Genomic DNA, 21,060 nt, shown 5'->3' with positions numbered 1-21,060 from the left:
AACACTGTAACGGATTCGGGACAAAAGTGCTCACGGGATAACTGTCACATCCCAACTTAACTTTATCTGGTAAAGACTCAAAACTCAGTAGTACAGACAGTGTCTTCTTTGTTTCACCGAGCTCTCTACGAGTGTAACTGACAGTTAGACTTAGAGGTTATGTTGTTGTCCTTTGTTTGAATTGTTTACGTGTCTGTGGCACAGGGGAAATAATAAGACAAGCGGAACTAAGTAGCTAATACTGTTGTAACGGGGATCCTTATTGTAGCAACACACTTTTGGAGGGAAGGCGCTGTGTTAGCTATGTTTTCATGTCATCGGGTGTAGTTCATAAAGGCCAGGAATAATAAGTGTGAAGTTTGATTTCCTCCCTTCTGTAATAAGTAGCCAATGAGGTATTTTTCCTTTATTCATGTGTTTAATATGATACTGTTATAGCGCCGGTTAAACTGTTATGTATGTAAGCACTTCAGAGTTATACCAAGTTAATAAGTCACTCGTAAGATAAGGAGGTTGTAAGAGTGTGCTTAACTGTATTTTTCATTTACTTTATAGTTCTCACGGAAGGTGATAATTCTGACTAAAACTACAGAATAAAGCCGCCAGTTAAAATCAAGGAACGGATGTGCTCGTGGTTACTGAAGGGAGCTACAGTGAGACGAGTCTGCATCGCACCAAACAGAGGGTGTCACAGACACAGGGAATCTTCAACTTCAGTTGATCCTCCTCAATACTCAACGTCACTCCAGTTATCACTCCTTTCACTCCTTTCCCCAGTCGCATGGTTTAGAGCGCACGCTCCCTCTGGATGGCAGAAATGCAAAAAATCAACACGATTCCACTTTGAGTACCCTACACCGACCAAACATTCCCCAACCTTTTCTCCACCCAACCTGACACCACATATGGATCTGCCAGAAGACAAGGATCCATTCTCTCCTAAAAATCTCACTCCCACTGGGCCAGAATCAGGATGAGGCTCAAACTCAGCGGTCTTCACAAAAGTTATTTTTGATCCACCATTCCAGATTCCTATTCACTGAAAACATGTTCCAATTTTCTCATTTTTTTCCCCCTGCCAGCCATCTTCTCCTTCATCAGATCTTCCAGAAGGCTTGTGCATTCCCCCATCTCCCCATCTCATGGCCACTGGTGTGTAGTTTTTCAATTATAAAATGTTATATTGCTCTAACCTAAATGGCACAGTCTCTAAAAGGCCACAGGCCTCTACGGGGAGTTTAGTCCTCGCGTGCATAATCCTATCCGGCATGACAGGCAAGGCAGTGGGGCAGAGCAGCTAAGGGACCCGACAGGATCGAGTTCTCGTGTGAGGGGCAGCTGATAGCCAGTGTCATTTTAGAGAACCATGGGGGCCAGGAGGGTGCCTGCTCTGGTCCACGTAAGGGGCTTAGGCGCCGCCCCGTGAGGAGAATGCACAAGGACACAAAAGTAGTCTTGGGCCACCCCATGGAACGCCTCAGGTGTGGCAAAGGACCCTCTAACTCAGCTGGTGCAGGTCTGCTGGGGCCCATCCGTTGGCGGTGAATACGATGCCTGGGCCACGGCTGGAGGCGGTAGCTCCCCTACTGCAGCGCAGGATGGTGGCACACCAGTCACAACTGTCGTCGGCAGCTCACTGGCTATAAGCAGGATTACTAACTTGATTGGCCACTAGATGGCGTTACAGGACCTATCCTTTATTCATGGTTCAGTTACCTCATGGTTCTCTCATACCTCTGAAGTCATTGTCAGATGATAAAGCTTCAGCATAACTCCGCGAGGACCCTTTTGAGATGATTCTACATGCCTTGCTGCTTTGAATATGAAGAAATTGAGATTTGTAGAGTTACATTTCAGTTGGAGGTGTCAGAAGTAGCTCCCAAAAATGACACGTTTGAGGGACAAATGGTTTATATTTATCATACCTAACCCACAAGTGTGAGTTGTGTTGACATTGAAAAGGGGGTAGGTTGTTCCACCGATTCGGTGCATTTTGATGAGTGTAGCCTAACTTGATTTCATCCAATTTTTACATTCTGCATAAAGAGCACATGTTCAACTTCATAAAAAACACATAAAAAATGTTAAAAAACAAAAGTAAGTTCCTATTCAGTGCCAAATAAAGTAACAGGGTTGACCGTAACAGGGTTGACCGTAACAGGGTTGACGATTTCTTCTTAAATCAGCCATAAATCCCCTTGTGACAGGGGGAATGGAAGCTTGTTGTGTGCAACAGGGAGTGGCAATTGAATGCAAGCTTCCCAAATAAAAGTATAATTGTTCAAACATTTCTAACCTAACTTCTATGGGTAACAGGGTTGACTTGTTATGCTCGAATCCCTTCGTTTTCCACCACAAAACCCCAGAAAACGCCCCAAAAGAGTATAACATGATTGGAAATAAAACCACGAGAAAACCTGTAGGAAACTTGATCATTTCAACATGACTAGTTTCAAGCACTCTAAAGCTAATTTCTGACAAGAATATTGAGAGGCCAGAACAAACACTGCAGGTTTACAATAGCTGCTGGTCTCTGGTTCCTCGAAATAGATCTAGAGGAACTGGTAGAAACATTGAAACCACCCTCTGTGATTTTAACCTTGACCCCCCAGTTCATGGATTCAAAGCTTATGGGGCATACATATAGGCACCCAAGAGACGCCAAGTGGACAAACTCACACTCGAGTACCATTGGACTGAACAGCCAATAGGATACATCACCATAAATGGAATGTGTAATATATACAGTGCCTTGCGAAAGTATTCGGCCCCCTTGAACTTTGCGACCTTTTGCCACATTTCAGGCTTCAAACATAAAGATATAAAACTGTATTTTTTTGTGAAGAATCAACAACAAGTGGGACACAATCATGAAGTGGAACGACATTTATTGGATATTTCAAACTTTTTTAACAAATCAAAAACTGAAAAATTGGGCGTGCAAAATTATTCAGCCCCTTTACTTTCAGTGCAGCAAACTCTCTCCAGAAGTTCAGTGAGGATCTCTGAATGATCCAATGTTGACCTAAATGACTAATGATGATAAATACAATCCACCTGTGTGTAATCAAGTCTCTGTATAAATGCACCTGCACTGTGATAGTCTCAGAGGTCCGTTAAAAGCGCAGAGAGCATCATGAAGAACAAGGAACACACCAGGCAGGTCCGAGATACTGTTGTGAAGAAGTTTAAAGCCGGATTTGGATACAAAAATATTTCCCAAGCTTTAAACATCCCAAGGAGCACTGTGCAAGCGATAATATTGAAATGGAAGGAGTACCAGACCACTGCAAATCTACCAAGACCTGGCCGTCCCTCTAAACTTTCAGCTCATACAAGGAGAAGACTGATAAGAGATGCAGCCAAGAGGCCCATGATCACTCTGGATGAACTGCAGAGATCTACAGCTGAGGTGGGAGACTCTGTCCATAGGACAACAATCAGTCGTATATTGCACACATCTGGCCTTTATGGAAGAGTGGCAAGAAGAAAGCCATTTCTTAAAGATATCCATAAAAAGTGTGGTTTAAAGTTTGCCACAAGCCACCTGGGAGACACACCAAACATGTGGAAGAAGGTGCTCTGGTCAGATGAAACCAAAATTGAACTTTTTGGCAACAATGCAAAACATTATGTTTGGCGTAAAAGCAACACAGCTCATCACCCTGAACACACCATCCCCACTGTCAAACATGGTGGTGGCAGCATCATGGTTTGGGCCTGCTTTTCTTCAGCAGGGACAGGGAAGATGGTTAAAATTGATGGGAAGATGGATGGAGCCAAATACAGGACCATTCTGGAAGAAAACCTGATGGAGTCTGCAAAAGACCTGAGACTGGGACGGAGATTTGTCTTCCAACAAGACAATGATCCAAAACATAAAGCAAAATCTACAATGGAATGGTTCAAAAATAAACATATCCAGGTGTTAGAATGGCCAAGTCAAAGTCCAGACCTGAATCCAATCGAGAATCTGTGGAAAGAACTGAAAACTGCTGTTCACAAATGCTCTCCATCCAACCTCACTGAGCTCGAGCTGTTTTGCAAGGAGGAATGGGAAAAAATGTCAGTCTCTCGATGTGCAAAACTGCTAGATACATACCCCAAGCGACTTACAGCTGTAATCGCAGCAAAAGGTGGCGCTACAAAGTATTAACTTAAGGGGGCTGAATAATTTTGAATAATTCAGTTTTTGATTTGTTAAAAAAGTTTGAAATATCCAATAAATGTCATTCCACTTCATGATTGTGTCCCACTTGTTGTTGATTCTTCACCAAACAAATATAGTTTTATATCTTTATGTTTGAAGCCTGAAATGTGGGAAAAGGTCGCAAAGTTCAAGGGGGGCGAATACTTTCGCAAGGCACTGTACCCTGCATTAGTATGATGGCAAAATCAATGGATGATCAATGAACAAGGAGCTTGAAACTTTGTACAATGAGGAACTTTGACCTTTTCTGTGTGTATGGTTGATGATGGGTGGGTTACGGGGTCATCCTGAACTGCACAGCAGGTGTGAAGAGGTCTCTACAATGCAGTGATTTTGTGTGTGTGTGTGTGTGTGGTAGAAACTCTATTTCCTACATTTCCATGTGGCCAGGGTGGGGACGGGAAGCCCATGGTCATTTCCACCCTTTAGCCTGTCTGAGAAGGGCAAAGGTCACATTCGTCATAGCCATAAGCCTGTTCACTCTAACTGCGGTGACCTCTCACTTTCTCTCTCACAACACACACACACACACACATATATAAATCACATCTTCATTCTCATTGTATTGTGAACTCACTTACAGCATCTATTGCTCTCTAACATAAACATACAGGGACCCACACGCTAAGAAAGTCCCTCACAGGCAATTAAATCATTTTGGGATATCAAAGCCGGCCAGGTGTTTTATCCTTATTTTTTCCTGGCACAATTACAATCTCTCTGTGTGTGCATGAGTGTTTGTGTTAGGTTTGAGTGATTGCTGTGGGGTTTTGTATGTGTGTGTTGCGTGATCTGGTGACACAGTCATGGTGACAGCCATGCTCTCAATGATGGAATAACCTTTCTGGCCTCCCAGTACTGGCGGAATAGAATGGCTCTACTAGCCATGGAACTGCATGACCCCTTCAACGACTTAAATGTCTTTCCTTCCTACCTCTCCTTGATAAACGCACTGATCTACCGTGACGGGATTGTTGAAAGCTGTCTATTCACCTATCCATTTGTGTTGGATCTGAGACACAAATAACTCAGGTGACACAAACATGGATTTGGAAGGTAAATGCACTTTAATTACGATCCACACCTGCTGGCAGCCCCAGACGAATGGAAGGAGAGATAGGACAAATAGCGCAAAGTAAAACAGCGACATTCCGAGACAAACCACAGTACAAAAAAAAAACAATATCAATATGTACAACATATATACAACAGAGCTATTTTACACACAGGTATAAAAACATTTGACATCTTTGACAACCGCAGTGTGTTACAGAGACCGCACAGGCAACAGTGTTGTGTTTTAACTCCGTTCTCTCATGGTTCAAATGGATTGGGGTCAGGCTCTACTCTCTTGTCTGACCTTTCCCTCTGTTTTTTTTATTTTTTATCTAAAGCTTGCATTCATTGATTCTTTTTTTTGCTATTTTGTTGCTCCTTCAGTCATTTTCTCTCTCCCTCCTGGCAACAGGCATGATGGTCTGTAATGCTTATCACACACACACCTCACACTGACACGCGGACACACACCTCGCACTGACACATGCAGACACAAAGACACACACACACACACACAATAATTACACCACAGTTTATCCTTCAATAATTAATGTGGAAATGGACTAATTGGAATTAAAAACCACTTTGCCCTTCCCTCGCATCCCCTGTCAGTTACCTTCCAGCCCAGGAGGCCACAGTGCAGGGCCACAGTCTCTGTAGAGGTCCAGTTACATATGTCGGTGACAGGCCATCTAGGCCTTCCAGGGCAACCAGGGCAGTGGGGTGCCTACAGAGGGATATTAACACCTGGGGAATGGCTCAAATGGCTCCTCACAGTTGTTCCCATAAAACACAGAGACACTCAGACACAAGCCAGACTCTTACTCAAGGCCAACCTTCATAAGATTAGCTCCGGGGTCAGCAGGTCAGAAGTGCATGATGTCATAAGTCGGAGGTTAAAGTTCCCCGCCACGCTGTTTCTTGATGATCTGCTTAGCTACCCCGTAGGCCCAGCATTCTACACCAATAATATATGCTATTTAGCAGATGACAATCTCAGCTCACAAAAGATGAGGAGTCAACTCAGAGAGGGATGGGTCGGGTGAGGTCATCACCACAGAAACCTATGCAGCATGGCACAGCGCTGGGGTCCAGGGCCAGGCAGAGAGAAGTGGGCGCAAAATAATAAAAGCCTCTGACAGTTCAAAGGTCACACCTCCAGTTCCTGATTGTCTGAGTAGTGGAAGCGGTTGAGCTTCTCCCTCTCCAGGTTGGAGATGTCCTGTTTGGCGGCGGGGGTTGAGGGTTTGAGTGCAGGGGAGGGGTGTGAGGGGGCCGGGGAGGGGGGCAGAGTGAGCTCGATCTCCTCGCAGCAGCGCAGTACAGGGACAGGGGTGTGGGCGGTGGTGTTGGGGGTGAGAGGGGGCAGGAGGGGCGCGGGGCGGTCCAGGTTTCGGACGAGGGTGACGAATTCCCTCTGGTTGTTGATGCCCTCCTCCTGGGGCCCGCCCTGCGTTTTTTTCCGTCGTCGGTGGAGACGGGAGAGGAAGAGAGCGCAAGCTGCGCAGCCGCACGCCATTAGTAACGCTGATACACCCACCAACACCATGTAGAGATGGACCCCTCCACGAGCCGGGTCTGACATGGCACCTAGTGAGAGACAGAGAGAAATAAAGAGAGAGAGAGAGAGAGAGGGAGACACGTTAGTTAGTTCGTTAGTTAACAAACACACCTGTACACATACATAATGTGAAAAGAAATCTCATCCCACTACACCTCACCTGGACAGTGTTGGCCATGACAGGGGTCCTTAAGGCTTGTGCACTCGTTACCATAGTAACCCTCGGGGCAGGCACACATGTACCCCCCCTCGGTGCTCCGACAGGACACCCCCTGCTGGCATGGGTTGGGATTGCACAGATCCACCACCACCTGGACAATATGAACAAGAACAAAATATGTGAGGAGGATACAGAAAGCCAATGGGAAGATGACGAATCTGAGAATGGAGTCTGACCTCGCAGTACGTCCCTGAGTGGCCGATGGGACAGCTACACAGCTCCGCCCTGCCCTCCTTGTCCACACACTGGCCTCCGTGCTGACAGGGGGTGCTGTCACAGGGACTGGGGCCAGTCTGGCAGTGCTTCCCAGAGAAACCAGGCACACACAGGCAGCGTGAGCCTGACACAGAGTCCTCACAGTGACCTCCGTTTAGACACAACCCCTGGCAACTGCTGTTCCCTACAGAGCAGAGAGACATCTAGATCAGCACACTCAATCACATAGACACACACCCACGCACACCATCTTTCTCCATCCTTGACCTTGACCGTATACTCACTGATGTCACAGTTTGGCCCCGCCCAGCCTGGCAGGCAATCACACAGGTATCCACCAATCAGATTACGGCAGGAGCGGGCATGGACACACACACCCATGTCACACTCGTTGGTGTCTGTGGAGAGAGATGGGAAGTGGAGAGAGAGAAAACCCGTCAATAAAATCACTGGCGGGGTCTCGGGACAATTTTTTAAAACTTGCGCCAATTTAAAGCAGCGGCCCTTTTGTAAGAGTCTGGCACAACTCACATCTACATGGTCACATATACAGAGAGCAATAAAACCTTTTCAAAAGAGAAATGACAAAAATGACAAAGGCTGTGGTCGCTGAAATGTTAGCCCAATAAAGTTCAATTAAGCCAGAGACTGTGTGTGCGTGTGTGTGCGTGCGCATCTCTGTCTGTGTCTCTCTGTCTGTGTGTGTGTGTCTCTGTGTGTGGGCGTCTCATCTCCTACAAAGAGACCCCAGGGAGCTGAACCACTTCCGGTGTGGCTATAGAAGCAATAGTGTCGCTGTCACCTCCTCCACCAGACTCCAGAGTGTTGGTGCTGAGAGAGACCCGTCAGGGTGGTCTCTGATAGCAGGGGGGGGGGGGGGGGGTGAGGGTGTGACAATGTCAATTAGGAGACAGGAAGCAGTCAGGTAATAGAAACCCTGCTGCTGTCAGCCCCATAAGGATTTACCACCAGGGGTGAGAAAGAGCAGAGAGACAGGGAGCGTTGACCTCTGTAGGAACAGAGGGGATTCTCAATGACCCACACAGTGAAGGACTAGGAAGGGCTCAGAGACAGAGAGAGAGAACTATATAAAAGTATATTCTCTGTGTGTGTACTGAGTCTGTTTTTCCCAGATGGAGTGTCAGGATTTTGGGGAACCTATCCTGTGGGTCAGAGCTCAAGCCTGGGCTGTGGTGTGTGTGCGTGTGCTGAGTGCAAACAAGTTAAATGTGAGCAATGTACCACGCGCTATGAAGTGGAGCTGTAGGGGATTATCAGGTGTCAGTGTGACATATGTGTGACAACACAGAGGGATATAAGGAGACTGTCATCTCGAACTATGTCTTCAATGATTATGTTTAAAATATAACCTTTGATTAACTAGGCAAGTCCGATAAGAACAACTTCTTATTTACATTGACGGCCTACCGGGGAACAGTGGGTTAACTGCCTTGTTCAGGAGCAGAGAGACACATTTTTTACCTTGTCAGCTCGGGGATTCAATCTAGCAACCTTTCGGTTACTTGCCCAATGCTCTAACCACTACGCTACGTGCCACGGACACTATGAGCCCCATCCTATGTGTGTGTTTGTGTGTGTGTGAGCGTGCGCGGGCACGTTTAACGTTCCGATACAAAGCCTCTACTGAAGTATCGTCTGTCATTAGAACTAATATGCATCAGGGCTTTGGGGAATTTCTTCTGAATATGAGAGTGCTTGGGGGGGGGGGGGGGGGGGGTAATGGACACAGTGTAACATTGTAGGCATACCGAGTTTGATCCGGGGACTGGATTCTCTAGCTTGAAGTGCTTTTGTGTGGATATACCGAGACGTATCTATACAGAAGAGATTTCTCTTGTAGATTACTAGTGTTCCATAGCGTCCATCTCACTGACCTAGTCGGCAGGTTCTGCCAGTCCAGCCGGGGGGGCAGAGGCACCGGAACCTCTCTGGAGACTCCTGGCACGTTGCTCCGCGCCCACACGGTTTTGAGTCACACTGCCGCACCACTAAAAAGAGACAGAAGTCAATTCATCAACCGGTTAGATCAACAAAATCATTTGATTATACAGCCAACAATAAAAGAACCAGTGAGCAGTGAACATGAATCAACCAAACAATTTACCAACCAACCAATTGTCGAGTCTGCGATTCGTACTTACCCTTATTCTCTGGAAAGGTTTGTCCGATTATTGCTCGTTTTGTTTGGTTGTTTCTGCTTTCTTATTTGCGCGCATGACGAGTCGTTCTAGATGGGAGTGTCTCCTAAATGTAAAAATGTAAATGTCTGGGCAGTTGTACGTTGCGTTGTGTTGGCGATACATGTGCGTGTGCGTGTGTGAGTGTGAGTGTGTGTGTCCCTAGTTGTTCTGTCGGTATGCGAATGCTCCTGCGGGCCTTGTTTTCCTTTCCCCCTATTCTCTTGCTCTGGTTCCTGAGCAAACACTGATAAATAAAATCATCCGCTGCGCATTGTTCACACCTCACCGGATCTCCTAAGCTCGCTTTCCCATCCAGAGACAGACGGATAGGGGAGCGAGAGATAGGGAGAGAGAGAGAGAGAGGGATAGGGGAGAGGAAGGAGCAGCCACGCCTCGTTCCACTACTCTGGAGAGGAATTCAAAAACAGAGAAAAAGGGGAGAACATAGAGAGAGATTGGGAAGAGAGAAGAGGCTGGGAAGGAGGAAGTGAGAGAGAACGCGTTGGTGGGAAAGAGAGCGGTAGGTAGGGTGAACCCATAGACTGGTAGGTAGGGTGAACCCATAGACTGGTAGGTAGGGTGAACCCATAGACTGGTAGGTAGGGTGAACCCATAGACTGGTAGGTAGGGTGAACCCATAGACTGGTAGGTAGGGTGAACCCATAGACTGGTAGGTAGGGTGAACCCATAGACTGGTAGGTAGGGTGAACCCATAGACTGGTAGGTAGGGTGAACCCATAGACTGGTAGGTAGGGTGAACCCATAGACTGGTAGGTAGGGTGAACCCATAGACTGGTAGGTAGGGTGAACCCATAGACTGGTAGGTAGGGTGAACCCATAGACTGGTAGGTAGGGTGAACCCATAGACTGGTAGGTAGGGTGAACCCATAGACTGGTAGGTAGGGTGAACCCATAGACTGGTAGGTAGGGTGAACCCATAGACTGGTAGGTAGGGTGAACCCATAGACTGGTAGGTAGGGTGAACCCATAGACTGGTAGGTAGGGTGAACCCATAGACTAACATTGGCAGTACGGCAGCCGTCGTTTCTCCGTGCACACAGCCACTGTAGCGTACATTTCTCATCTGTCAGCCCCTCTCTCGTAATCTTTCCAATTGACCCTGCAGTCATACCAGTTTCCATGATCCTGACCCCAGCCCTGCACAGTAACCCAATTCAAAGCCACCACAGCGCAGGGGGAGACTCAATAACAAACAAAGTAACCTCTAATTAATGTTCAATATATAAATCACGTCGAAAAACAGAGCCGTGTTGTGGTTCCCGACATCCATGCCCTAAAACTCGAAACGTTAGTCTGTCCCCCAGAGTGTGTGTGTGTGTGTGTGTGTGTGACTTCATGCTCCCACCCAATGACAAACAGTAGATAGATAGTTAAACTGTAAGCCATGTTGTCAACAAACGCTCCATGAATAATAGCATTCTAATTGGTATCACAACTACAATGTAATTGCCTTGAGGATTTACATTTCAACATGGGGTCCATTGAGAGCGAGAGAGAGACAGAGAGAGAGGGAGAGACAGACAGACTAAATTGCCTTCTTTCTTTGAGCACAGCCAGACTCTCATACTTTCCCACACACTTTAAAGGAAAATAAGCAGTGATACAAACAGACAGACAGACAGGGAGGGAGGGAGGGAGGGAGGGAGACATAGAGTACATGTGGACCCCTCCCTCCCCCTTCCCATTTATGACTCGGGGCTATGGTTCCCCTCTGTCCTCACCGAGGGAAGGAGATTCACCTGTGACACCGTCACCATAGTGAACAAACATGGCGGTGAAAAGAGAGACAGTGGAACGCCGTATGTTTATACAGACATCTCTGAGATACCCGGACGTAAAATGAATGCACGCATGACTGCTTTGGATAACAACTAAAAACATCTGCTAAATGGCAAATATGATATGATTATTATACATGATTATATTATCGTACGCTGTGTGACTGCTTCACACACACACACATAAACACACACACACACGAGAGATCGCTAGATCTTCGAATCAGAGGCAGGACCAGACTGACACTGTAATCCACCTAAACATTTGTCACCTCAATGCCCCCCCATAATGATGAAGTGGAACATTCTCCAAGCTGTGTGGGCCCCTGTTAACTTGTGGGGAAAAGGGGGAAGGCAGACAGGGGTGATTGGTATTCTAACGAAAGACCAAGCGCCCATCTTACCTTAAATGCTTAAGCCTGTTAGCTAATTGGCTATGTGAGAATCTCCGGCGAAGGTCAAAATATATCCCCACCGCTCCTCATTTACCCTAAACACACCCCATGTTGACATGCGCAGTTTAGCAGGCTCCACCTGTTTTGAAGGGACGCACACACACGTACTAGACTCACCGAATGGGTCCTGGCTGCCGTGACTGTGCTGACCTGGGCTACTTATCTGAGTCCCACACTAACACGCTCAGGGAAGAACACTCCCTGTTTCTCTGACACACACAACAACTGACTCCATGTTGTTCATGTGTTTGTGGCGGAATGAATTGTATCGGGCATCTGATTACTGCGTTGTTTGTGTCTCATACCGGACACGGATTAGAATCTGGGCATTGGCTCTGCTCCAATCACAACCAGTCGCGGGTAATCTCAGCCGTGCTGATTGGCGCTAATTACCGTCTGCGCAGGTATGTCCGGTCCAGCTGTCGGCACAGACACAGCTGAAACCCGACGGGTCCTCCGCGCAGGTGGCCCCGTTCGCACAGGGGGAGGAGAGGCACGCATGCTCCACTGAGGAACGGCGGGAGAGACGGGGAAGGGAGAGAGAGAGAAAGAGAGAGAGAGAGTCAGAGTCAAACTCAAAGCCAGGCAAATTCAATCATGAACCTGGTCGCTTACTACCCACGTGCTACAAGTAATGTAACGAACTCACCGATATCACAGTTGCGCCCGCGGAAGCCCTCTTGGCACTCACACTGGTACTCGTTAGGCTCTGTGTTGGAACAGGTGCCCCCATTCTTACAGGGCCGGTGAGTACCGCAGTAGTTCAGATCTGAGAGGTAAAGGGAGATGGGGGAGACGGCAAGGGGGGAGGAGAGAGAGGCAGCAAGAACGAGTGAGAAGGGTTACAGTGGAGGGGGAGAGAGGGGTAGGAAGAGAATGAGGGATGACAAGAAAGAGTAAAAAGAAGGGAGAGAGAGAAAATGATACATGGCAGTTGATATGGGAAGAAAAGTGACAGAGAGGGAACGGGGGAGGAAGATAGAGAACAAAAGAAAAGGATTCCTCTCCCCTCTATGTATTTTCCCGTGTCCTTGATCCGTCTGGTCTCAGAAACACAGAGTGGCAATGCTACATTGGTGCGAACACACACACACACACACACACACACACACACACACACACACACACACACACACACACACACACACACACACACACACACACACACACACACACACACACACAGAACAAAGCGTTCTGCGGCAGTCGACACCGAGGCGTCCTCACCAGAAACATAACATAAAACTGATAAAGAGAGAAGGCACACACACACACTCCCCCCAGAGTGAGTGAGTGAGTGAACCCAGGTTGGTGTGGTGTGGTACAGGAGAGAAGTTGCCTGCCTGGGGCCTGGGTAAGGGCTCTGTGCATGAAGGAGGGCAGCCAGATTAAAGCCCTACTTTCTAATGAACTCTCTCTCTCTCTCTGCCGTGTTCAGCTCTCTTTGTGACTGAGCCTCTTTACAGGCGACCTGAATGGAGGGACAGGGAGAGGCTCAGTACCCCACTGAGCTAAGCAGGACCCAACCCAGCCCAGCTCACATTCACTTTACCCAAGGCTATCGCCTTTCCCCTCACAATGCTCCGCTGCTGGCCCCTCATGTGGCTCCCAGGGGCTCCCACACTGGGACTCAGGGCAATGTTGGGGAGATGTTTCGGTAATGTTGTGGGAAGGGTTTTAGGGTTATTGTAGAGTTACTAGAGTGCCCAGAGGGAGTTGTCTTATCTTATATAGGTGATTAGGGGGCTGTGCCTGGGTAATGATGTGAACCACACCTGTCAACACTCACTCACTCACTCACTTACTCACTCACTCACTCACTCACTCACTCACTCACTCACTCACAGGAAAACAGACTGACGCACAAGCACTCTCAAAGCATGACTTATTCTGACCGACAGTCGACTCTTCTTGAGACAGAAGTTAGTGCGCCACAAACTCACACAAAACCTCACCTTTGTTACACAGCAGGCCTCCCCAGTTGACGTCACACACACACTGCCAGGGTTCAGCGCAGCTGCCATAGACGCAGCCTGGGAACGTCGCACACTGGTCACACAGAGCTCCCTGATAGCCATAGTGACACCTACAAACACACAGAGGGAGAGGGAGAGGGAGGGGGGGGGGGGGTTGATTTTTCAGGCTTTATCGAGGCGAGATACAGGGACGTCTATGATAGTAAATGTACGACAGCAAGGAGGAGCAGACTCACTTGCATTCTCCAGGCACAGAGCAGGAGCCGTGGATCTGGTGACACCCCTGTCTACACACCGCTGTAACACAACACACACACACACACACAGCATTACGTCACCGTTTGTCAGGTCAGATCCAGCCCGATAGACATTACAGACGCCACTCAACACAGTCCCTATGTGCCGACCAAGAGTACAAAATAACGCCGTCATTGAAGAAGCACAACACACCTCCACCACAACAGTACACGGCATCATGGTTACTATTTACGGTAACGTTCAGTGCTCTCCACACTCTACACCCTCTATGTCTCTCTGGGGACAAACATCTCTCAACAAATGATGCCACTTCCTGTATTCGTCCTGTCCAATCAGCACCGTGCTGAGGCGGAAGTGAGATGGGACTGAGGAGGGCGGTAGCGGGAGGGAGGGAGGGCCACGGGATGTCATTACTCCAGGCTCATATCCTCCATAGTTTCCGCCATCATTTCTTTGACCATCATTTCTCACCTCAGCAAGACTGCTGCTTCGGGTCAGAGGTCAGAGTGGGAGGTCGCCTTACTGTTGACTCACAGGCCGGAATCATGGCGATAATGTGACTCTATAAATAAACTGTCAGGACATTTTAGGGGTTAAGGGGGATTTTACAGGCTTGATGGTTATCACCTTGGGTATTACCTTGGCATAACGCAGTAACAATAGGAATTGACATACGCAGGCTAAGGCCACATTAGAAGCGTTTTTCTACCGACTTCCGCTGTCTTCTAAGAGTTGCTGAGGGTCCTCTTCACTAGTGGAAGTCCAACAGAATATCAGACACACAAACAAACCCTTGTCCACCACCAGGTAACCCTCGCTCACCTTCTTGACACTCCGGCCCGGTCCAGCCCTCCTTGCAGATCTTGATGCCGCTGAGGTCACAGCCAAAGTGTCCGAAGAAGTCGTCCCGGGGCCGGCAGAACTTGTTGCAGAAGGGGCCGTAGTAGTTGAGGTCACAGCGGTACCGCAGGCGGTACTCCAGGCTGAGCGGGCGTCCGTGGTGGCGGTACGTCTGCCACTGCTCGCCGGGATTCAACATGGAGGACAGGAGGACACGCTCGATCAGACCAGCCTGACCTGGAGGAGAGAGCGAGACAGGGGTAGAGGTAGAAAGAGAGAGAGACACAGAGATAGAGAGAGAGTTAGATTTGCCCTGAGAGAAAGACAGTAGAGAAGAGACGGTGTTTGGGTGAAAGGAGAAGCTAAAGGGAAGAGAGAGAGAGAATGAAAAGGTACAAAGGCTCACAACACCCTGCGTGGTGGTGACATGTTGCGAGAGCTACTGATGAGGAGGCGATGACAGGGTGTGGGCAGACGTGGTAGACGGGATAGGGTGAGGGCAGAGGTGGTAGCCAGGGGACAGGGTGAGGGTGCAGAGGGTAGAGAGGGCACAGATGGGTAGGAGGGGGACAGAGTTTGGGTGGTGACATGGTGAGAGAGCTGCTGACCCCGGGGGGATTTACCAGAGGGTCTGTCATCTCCACCTCGGTTATAATCCCCTCTGACAGGGTATTAGCCCACACAAAGCACTGTGTGTGTGTGTGTGTGTGTGTGTGTGTGTGTGTGTGTGTGTGTGTGTGGGAGAGAGAGAGAGAGAGAGAGAGCGAGAGAGAGAGAGAGAGAGAGAGAGAGAGAGAGAGAGAGAGAGAGAGAGAGAGAGAGAGAGAGAGAGAGAGGAGAGAGAGAGAGAGGGAGGGAGATAGAATGTGTGCGTGTGTGTGTGTGAGAGAGAGAGGGGAGGGAGGGAGATTGTGTGTGTGTGTGTGTGAGAGAGAGAGGGAGGGAGGGAGGGAGATTGTGTGTGTGTGTGTGTATGTGTGTGTGTCGTGTGAGAGAAGAAGAGAGGGGAGGGAGATAGAATGTTGTGAGTGTGTGTGTGGTGAGGGAGAGGAATGTGTGTATATGAGAGAGGCGGGACAGGTACTGGTGTATGTGTATTAAAGGCTGGGGAGATAGAGAGAATGATGGCCTAAGAGAGAGGAGGAGGGGGGAGAGGAGAGAGGGGGGGGGATGAGAGAGAGAGAGAGAGAGAGCAGAGAGAGAGAGAGAGAGAGAGGAAGAGAGAGAGAGAGGGAGATTCGTGAGAGAGAGAGAGGAGAGAGAGAGACGAGAGGGGAGATGAAGAGAGAAGAGACCGAGAGGAGGAGGGAGAGGAGAGGAGAGAGAGAGAGAGAAGAGAGAGAGGGGAGAGAGAGAGAGAGAGAGAGAAGGAGAGAGAGAGAGAGAGAGAGAGAGAGAGAGAGAGGAGAGAGAGAGAGAGAGGAGAGAGAGAGAGAGAGAGGAGAGAGAGGAGAGAGAGAGAGAGATAATAACACACATAACAAAACTCCTGTTGGAGGGATGAGATCATCTGGGTTTGAAACAAAAGAATGAAAACAGGGGCACATATTGGCTGGTGTGTGTGTGTGTTAGAGAGAGGGAGTTTAAAGGGGAGAGGGAACACTGCGGACACTAAGGGTGTTGTTATCCCAGCTACACCCCCCCCCCCCCCCCCCCATTCTCCACACGTGTGTGTGTGTGTTTCTCTGAAGCTCTTGAACTTACTGCTACAGCAGCACATGTTTTTCCATTACTTTTACACCTCTGATGAGTCCAACAGCTAATTTGATCGCCCACGGTAAAGTGGTCGGAGAGAGAGAGAGAGAGAGAGAGTGTGTGTGTGAGAAAGTCTGTATGAGAGTATGCACTATGACTGTCCCGTTAACGTGATGAGATGGGCACCGTTACAACAGGAACAGACGGAGAGAGAGGTCTCAGTGGGGAAGAACAGACACGCACACACACACACACACACACACACACACACACACGCACACACAGACACACAGACACACACACACGGATCATGTCAGTGGGCAGGAGAGGAAATCTAATCTCACTATAATCTTGTGATTGTGTCCCACTGCTCCGTATTGGATCTGAAGTGTTTGTCCTTGACGGTGTGTAAGAACACACACAGCGCGGGGGGGGATAATGCCTCTTTCTACCTTTCAAATCACCTGGGCTAACAAATCGATGAATAGCCTGATACAAGTGAATATATCAACACACAAACACACATTAAAGACAGTGTAAGGGGAGAAAGTGAGAGAGACAGAAACAGAGAGAAAGAGAAAGTGACAGAAAGACAGAGTGACAGAGAGACAAAGAGAGGGACAGTGAGACAAAGAGACAGAAAGAAAGGGAGAGAACGAGAGAGAGAGAAAGAGAGCATGACAGTGAGACAGAGAGACAGAGAGAGTGACAGAGAGAGTGACAGAGAGACAAAGAGACAGAGAGCATAACAGAGAGACAGAAAAAGTGACAGAAAGAAAGGGAGAGAATGAGAGAGAAAGTGACAGTGAGACAAAGAGACAGAGAGACAGAGAGAAAGAGAGAGTGACAGAGAGACAAAGAGAGGGACAGAGAGACAAAGAGAGGGACAGAGAGACAAAGAGACAGAAAAGAAAGGTAGAGAACGAGAGAGAAAGAGAGAGTGACAGTGAGACAGAGACGGAGAGACAGAGAGAAAGAGAGAGTGACAGAGAGACAAAGAGACAGAGAGAAAGAGAGAGTGACAGAGAGACAAAGAGAAAGAGAGAGTGACAGTGAGACTAAGAGACAGAGAGACAGAGAGAAAGAGAGAGTGACAGAGAGACAAAGAGACAGAGAGAAAGAGAGAGTGACAGTGAGACAGAGAGAAAGAGAGAGAGACAAAGAGACAGAGAGACAGAGAGAAAGAGAGAGTGACAATGAGACAGAGACAAAGAGACAGAGAGAAAGAGAGAGAGACAAAGAGACAGAGAGACAGAGAGAAAGAGAGAGTGACAATGAGACAGAGACAAAGAGAGAGAGGACAAAGAGACAGAGAGACAGAGAGAAAGAGAGAGTGACAGTGAGACAGAGACAAAGAGACAGAGAGAAAGAGAGAGAGACAAAGAGACAGAGAGACAGAGAAAGAGAGAGTGACAGTGAGACAGAGACAAAGAGACAGAGAGAAAGAGAGAGAGACAAAGAGACAGAGAGACAGAGAGACAGAGAGAGTGACAGAGAGACAAAGAGAGGGACAGAGAGACAAAGAGAGGGACAGAGAGACAAAGAGACAGAAAGAAAGGTAGAGAACGAGAGAGAAAGAGAGAGTGACAGTGAGACAGAGACGGAGAGACAGAGAGAAAGAGAGAGTGACAGAGAGACAAAGAGACAGAGAGAAAGAGAGAGTGACAGAGAGACAAAGAGAAAGAGAGAGTGACAGTGAGACTAAGAGACAGAGAGACAGAGAGAAAGAGAGAGTGACAGAGAGACAAAGAGACAGAGAGAAAGAGAGAGTGACAGTGAGACAGAGAGAAAGAGAGAGAGACAAAGAGACAGAGAGACAGAGAGAAAGAGAGAGTGACAATGAGACAGAGACAAAGAGACAGAGAGAAAGAGAGAGAGACAAAGAGACAGAGAGACAGAGAGAAAGAGAGAGTGACAATGAGACAGAGACAAAGAGAGAGAGACAAAGAGACAGAGAGACAGAGAGAAAGAGAGAGTGACAGTGAGACAGAGACAAAGAGACAGAGAGAAAGAGAGAGAGACAAAGAGACAGAGAGACAGAGAAAGAGAGAGTGACAGTGAGACAGAGACAAAGAGACAGAGAGAAAGAGAGAGAGACAAAGAGACAGAGAGACAGAGAGACAGAGAGAGTGACAGTGAGACAAAGAGAGAGAGAGAGAGAGAAAGAGAGAGTGACAGTGAGACAGAGAGACATAGAGAAAGGGAGAGAAAGAGAGAGTGACAGTGAGACAGAGAGACATAGAGAAAGGGAGAGAAAGAGAGAGTGACAGAGAGAGAGTGGGGGGCGGTTCAAAAAAAGATATATTGTTCACATAAAAACAAAGAGAAAGAGAGAGAATCATTGGGGCACACAACTAGCTCCATTCCAAAGAGTTGATGAAGGTCATTGAAGTTCTACAGCGTTGTCACCGTGTTCTCCGTCCCTGCCCAAGGACTCTGTGGTTCTGTGTTAGACAGTTACATTACAGTGTTGTAATCCATCCTGATTAGAGCTATGGGGCTGTAAGTCGGGCCCTGACGAGGATGTCTGCGATGGGTTGGAGCTGATCTAAGCTGGGAGCCGGGAAAGGGGCTTTAAACCCAATGTGGAACAAATACAGAATCTTTCAGGAGCTCAGGAGAACGGGGGATAGAGCAAACAAGACGTACAACTGGAGCTGAAGGGCAGAGGGAAAGAGAGATTGGGGGAAGAGGAAAAAGAGGGGGAGAAGGAGGAGGAAGAGGAGGAGGTCTGTGGTTTGGTTCCCAGCCTCTCATTATCTCTCCACTCATCTTTTGGCTGAGTCTGTCTGCAGCCTTTTACTGGGCAGGAGGGGGCAGAGGAACAAGGGAGACGGGGGGGGGGAGGATGAAAGGGAAGGGCTGGGGAACGAGAGGAATGACAAAGGATAGGTGCATCTTTGTGTGTGTGTGCCTTAGTGAGTATGTAATGAGAATTGAAGGGTGCGTTTTAGCGTTTTTGTTACGTTACAGCTTAATCCGAACAATTATTAAATAGTTTCTTCCCCCGTCAATCACACTACCCCATAACAATGTGGCAAAAACAGGTTTTCATACATTTTTGCTAATTTATAAAAAATAAAAAAGCCTGAAATATCAAATGCACATAAGTATTCAGACCCTTTACTCAGTACTTTGTTGAAGCACCTTTGGCAGCGCTTACAACATCGAGTCTACTTGGGTATGATGCTACAAGCTTGGCACAGCTGTATTTGGGGAGTTTCTCCCATTCTTTCTCTGCAGATGCTCTCAAGATCTGTTAGGTTGGATGGGGAGCGTCGCTGCACAGCTTTTTCAGGTCTCTCCAGAGATGTTCGATCGGGTTCAAGTCCGGGCTCTGGCTGGGCAACTCAAGGACATTCTGAGACTTGTCCGGAAGCCACTCCTGCATTGTCTTGGTTGTGTGCTTCGGTTTGTTGTCCTGTTGGAAGGTGAACCTTCATCTCAGTTTGGGGTCCTGAGTACTCTGGAGCAGGTTTTCATCAGGGATCTCTCTTTGTACTTTGCTCTGTTCATCTTTCCCTCGATCCTGAATAGTCTCCCAGTCCCTGCCTCTGAAAAACATCCCCACAGCATGATGCTGCCACCACTATGCTTCACAATAGGGATGGTGCCTGGTTTCCTCCAGACGTGACGCTTGCAGGCTGTCATGTGCCTTTTACTGAGGAGCAGCCTCCATCTGGCCACTCTACCATAAAGGTCTGATTGGTGGAGTGCTGCAGAGATGGTGGTCCTTCTAGAAGGTTCTCCCATCTCCACTGAGGAACTCTAGAGCTCTGTCAGAGTGACCATCGGGTTCTTGGTCACCTCCCTGTCCAAGGCCCTTCTCTTGGTGGTTCCAAACGTCTTCCGTTTAAGAATGATGGAGGCCCGTGTGTTCTCGGGGACCTTCAATGCTGCAGAATTTTTTTGGTACCCTTCCTCAGATCTGTGCCTAGACACAATCCAGTATTGGAGCTCTACAGACAATTCCTTCAACCTTGGTTTTTTTCTCTGACATGCTCTGTCAACTATGGGACCTTATATAGACAGGTGGACTTCAAACAAGTTGTAGAAACATCTCAAGGATGATCAATAGAAACAGGATGCACCTGAGCTCACTACCGAGTTCTAAAGTACCTCTGGCAGCAACATCAGCACAAAAACTGTTTGTCGGGAGCTTCGTGAAATGGGTTTCCATGGCCGAGCAGCCGCACACAAACCTAAGATCGCCATGCGCAATGCCAAACGTTGGCTGGAGGGGTGTAAAGCTCGTCGCCATTGGAGCAGTGGAAACGCGTTCTCTGGAGTGATGAAACACGCTTCACCATCTGGCAGTCCGACTGACAAATCTGGGTTTGGCGGATGCCAGGAGAACACTACCATAGTGCCAACTGAAAAGTTTGGTGGAGGAGGAATAATGGTCTGGGGTTGTTTTTAATGGTTTGGGCCCCTTAGTTCCAGGGAAGGGAAATCTTAACGCTACAGCATACAATGACGTTCTAGACGATTCTGTGCTTCCGAATTTGGGGCAACAGTTTGGGGAAGGCCCTTTCCTGTTTCAGCATGACAATGCCCCCATGCACAAAGCGAG

At 48.1% G+C, this 21,060-nt stretch overlaps 1 protein-coding gene across 1 annotated transcript in view; it reads right to left on the bottom strand.

The window, feature by feature from the left end:
* Positions 1-5,254: 5,254 nt before the first annotated feature.
* Positions 5,255-21,060, bottom strand: part of LOC109905397 (protein jagged-1b) — a 44,198-nt gene continuing 28,392 nt past the window's right edge. The window contains exons 4-13 of the mRNA XM_031790444.1: positions 14,775-15,029; positions 13,931-13,991; positions 13,674-13,804; positions 12,368-12,487; positions 12,112-12,225; positions 9,159-9,272; positions 7,548-7,661; positions 7,224-7,447; positions 6,988-7,138; positions 5,255-6,856 (exon numbers count right to left, since the gene is read on the bottom strand). Coding sequence (XP_031646304.1) covers positions 6,417-6,856; positions 6,988-7,138; positions 7,224-7,447; positions 7,548-7,661; positions 9,159-9,272; positions 12,112-12,225; positions 12,368-12,487; positions 13,674-13,804; positions 13,931-13,991; positions 14,775-15,029 — 1,724 coding nt within the window. The 3' untranslated portion in view covers positions 5,255-6,416. The remainder of the gene's footprint in view (positions 6,857-6,987; positions 7,139-7,223; positions 7,448-7,547; positions 7,662-9,158; positions 9,273-12,111; positions 12,226-12,367; positions 12,488-13,673; positions 13,805-13,930; positions 13,992-14,774; positions 15,030-21,060) is intronic.

Source organism: Oncorhynchus kisutch, linkage group LG15 (genome assembly GCF_002021735.2).
Source record: "Oncorhynchus kisutch isolate 150728-3 linkage group LG15, Okis_V2, whole genome shotgun sequence".
Lineage (NCBI taxonomy): Eukaryota > Metazoa > Chordata > Actinopteri > Salmoniformes > Salmonidae > Oncorhynchus > Oncorhynchus kisutch.
This window is presented reverse-complemented; position numbering and strand designations above follow the sequence as displayed.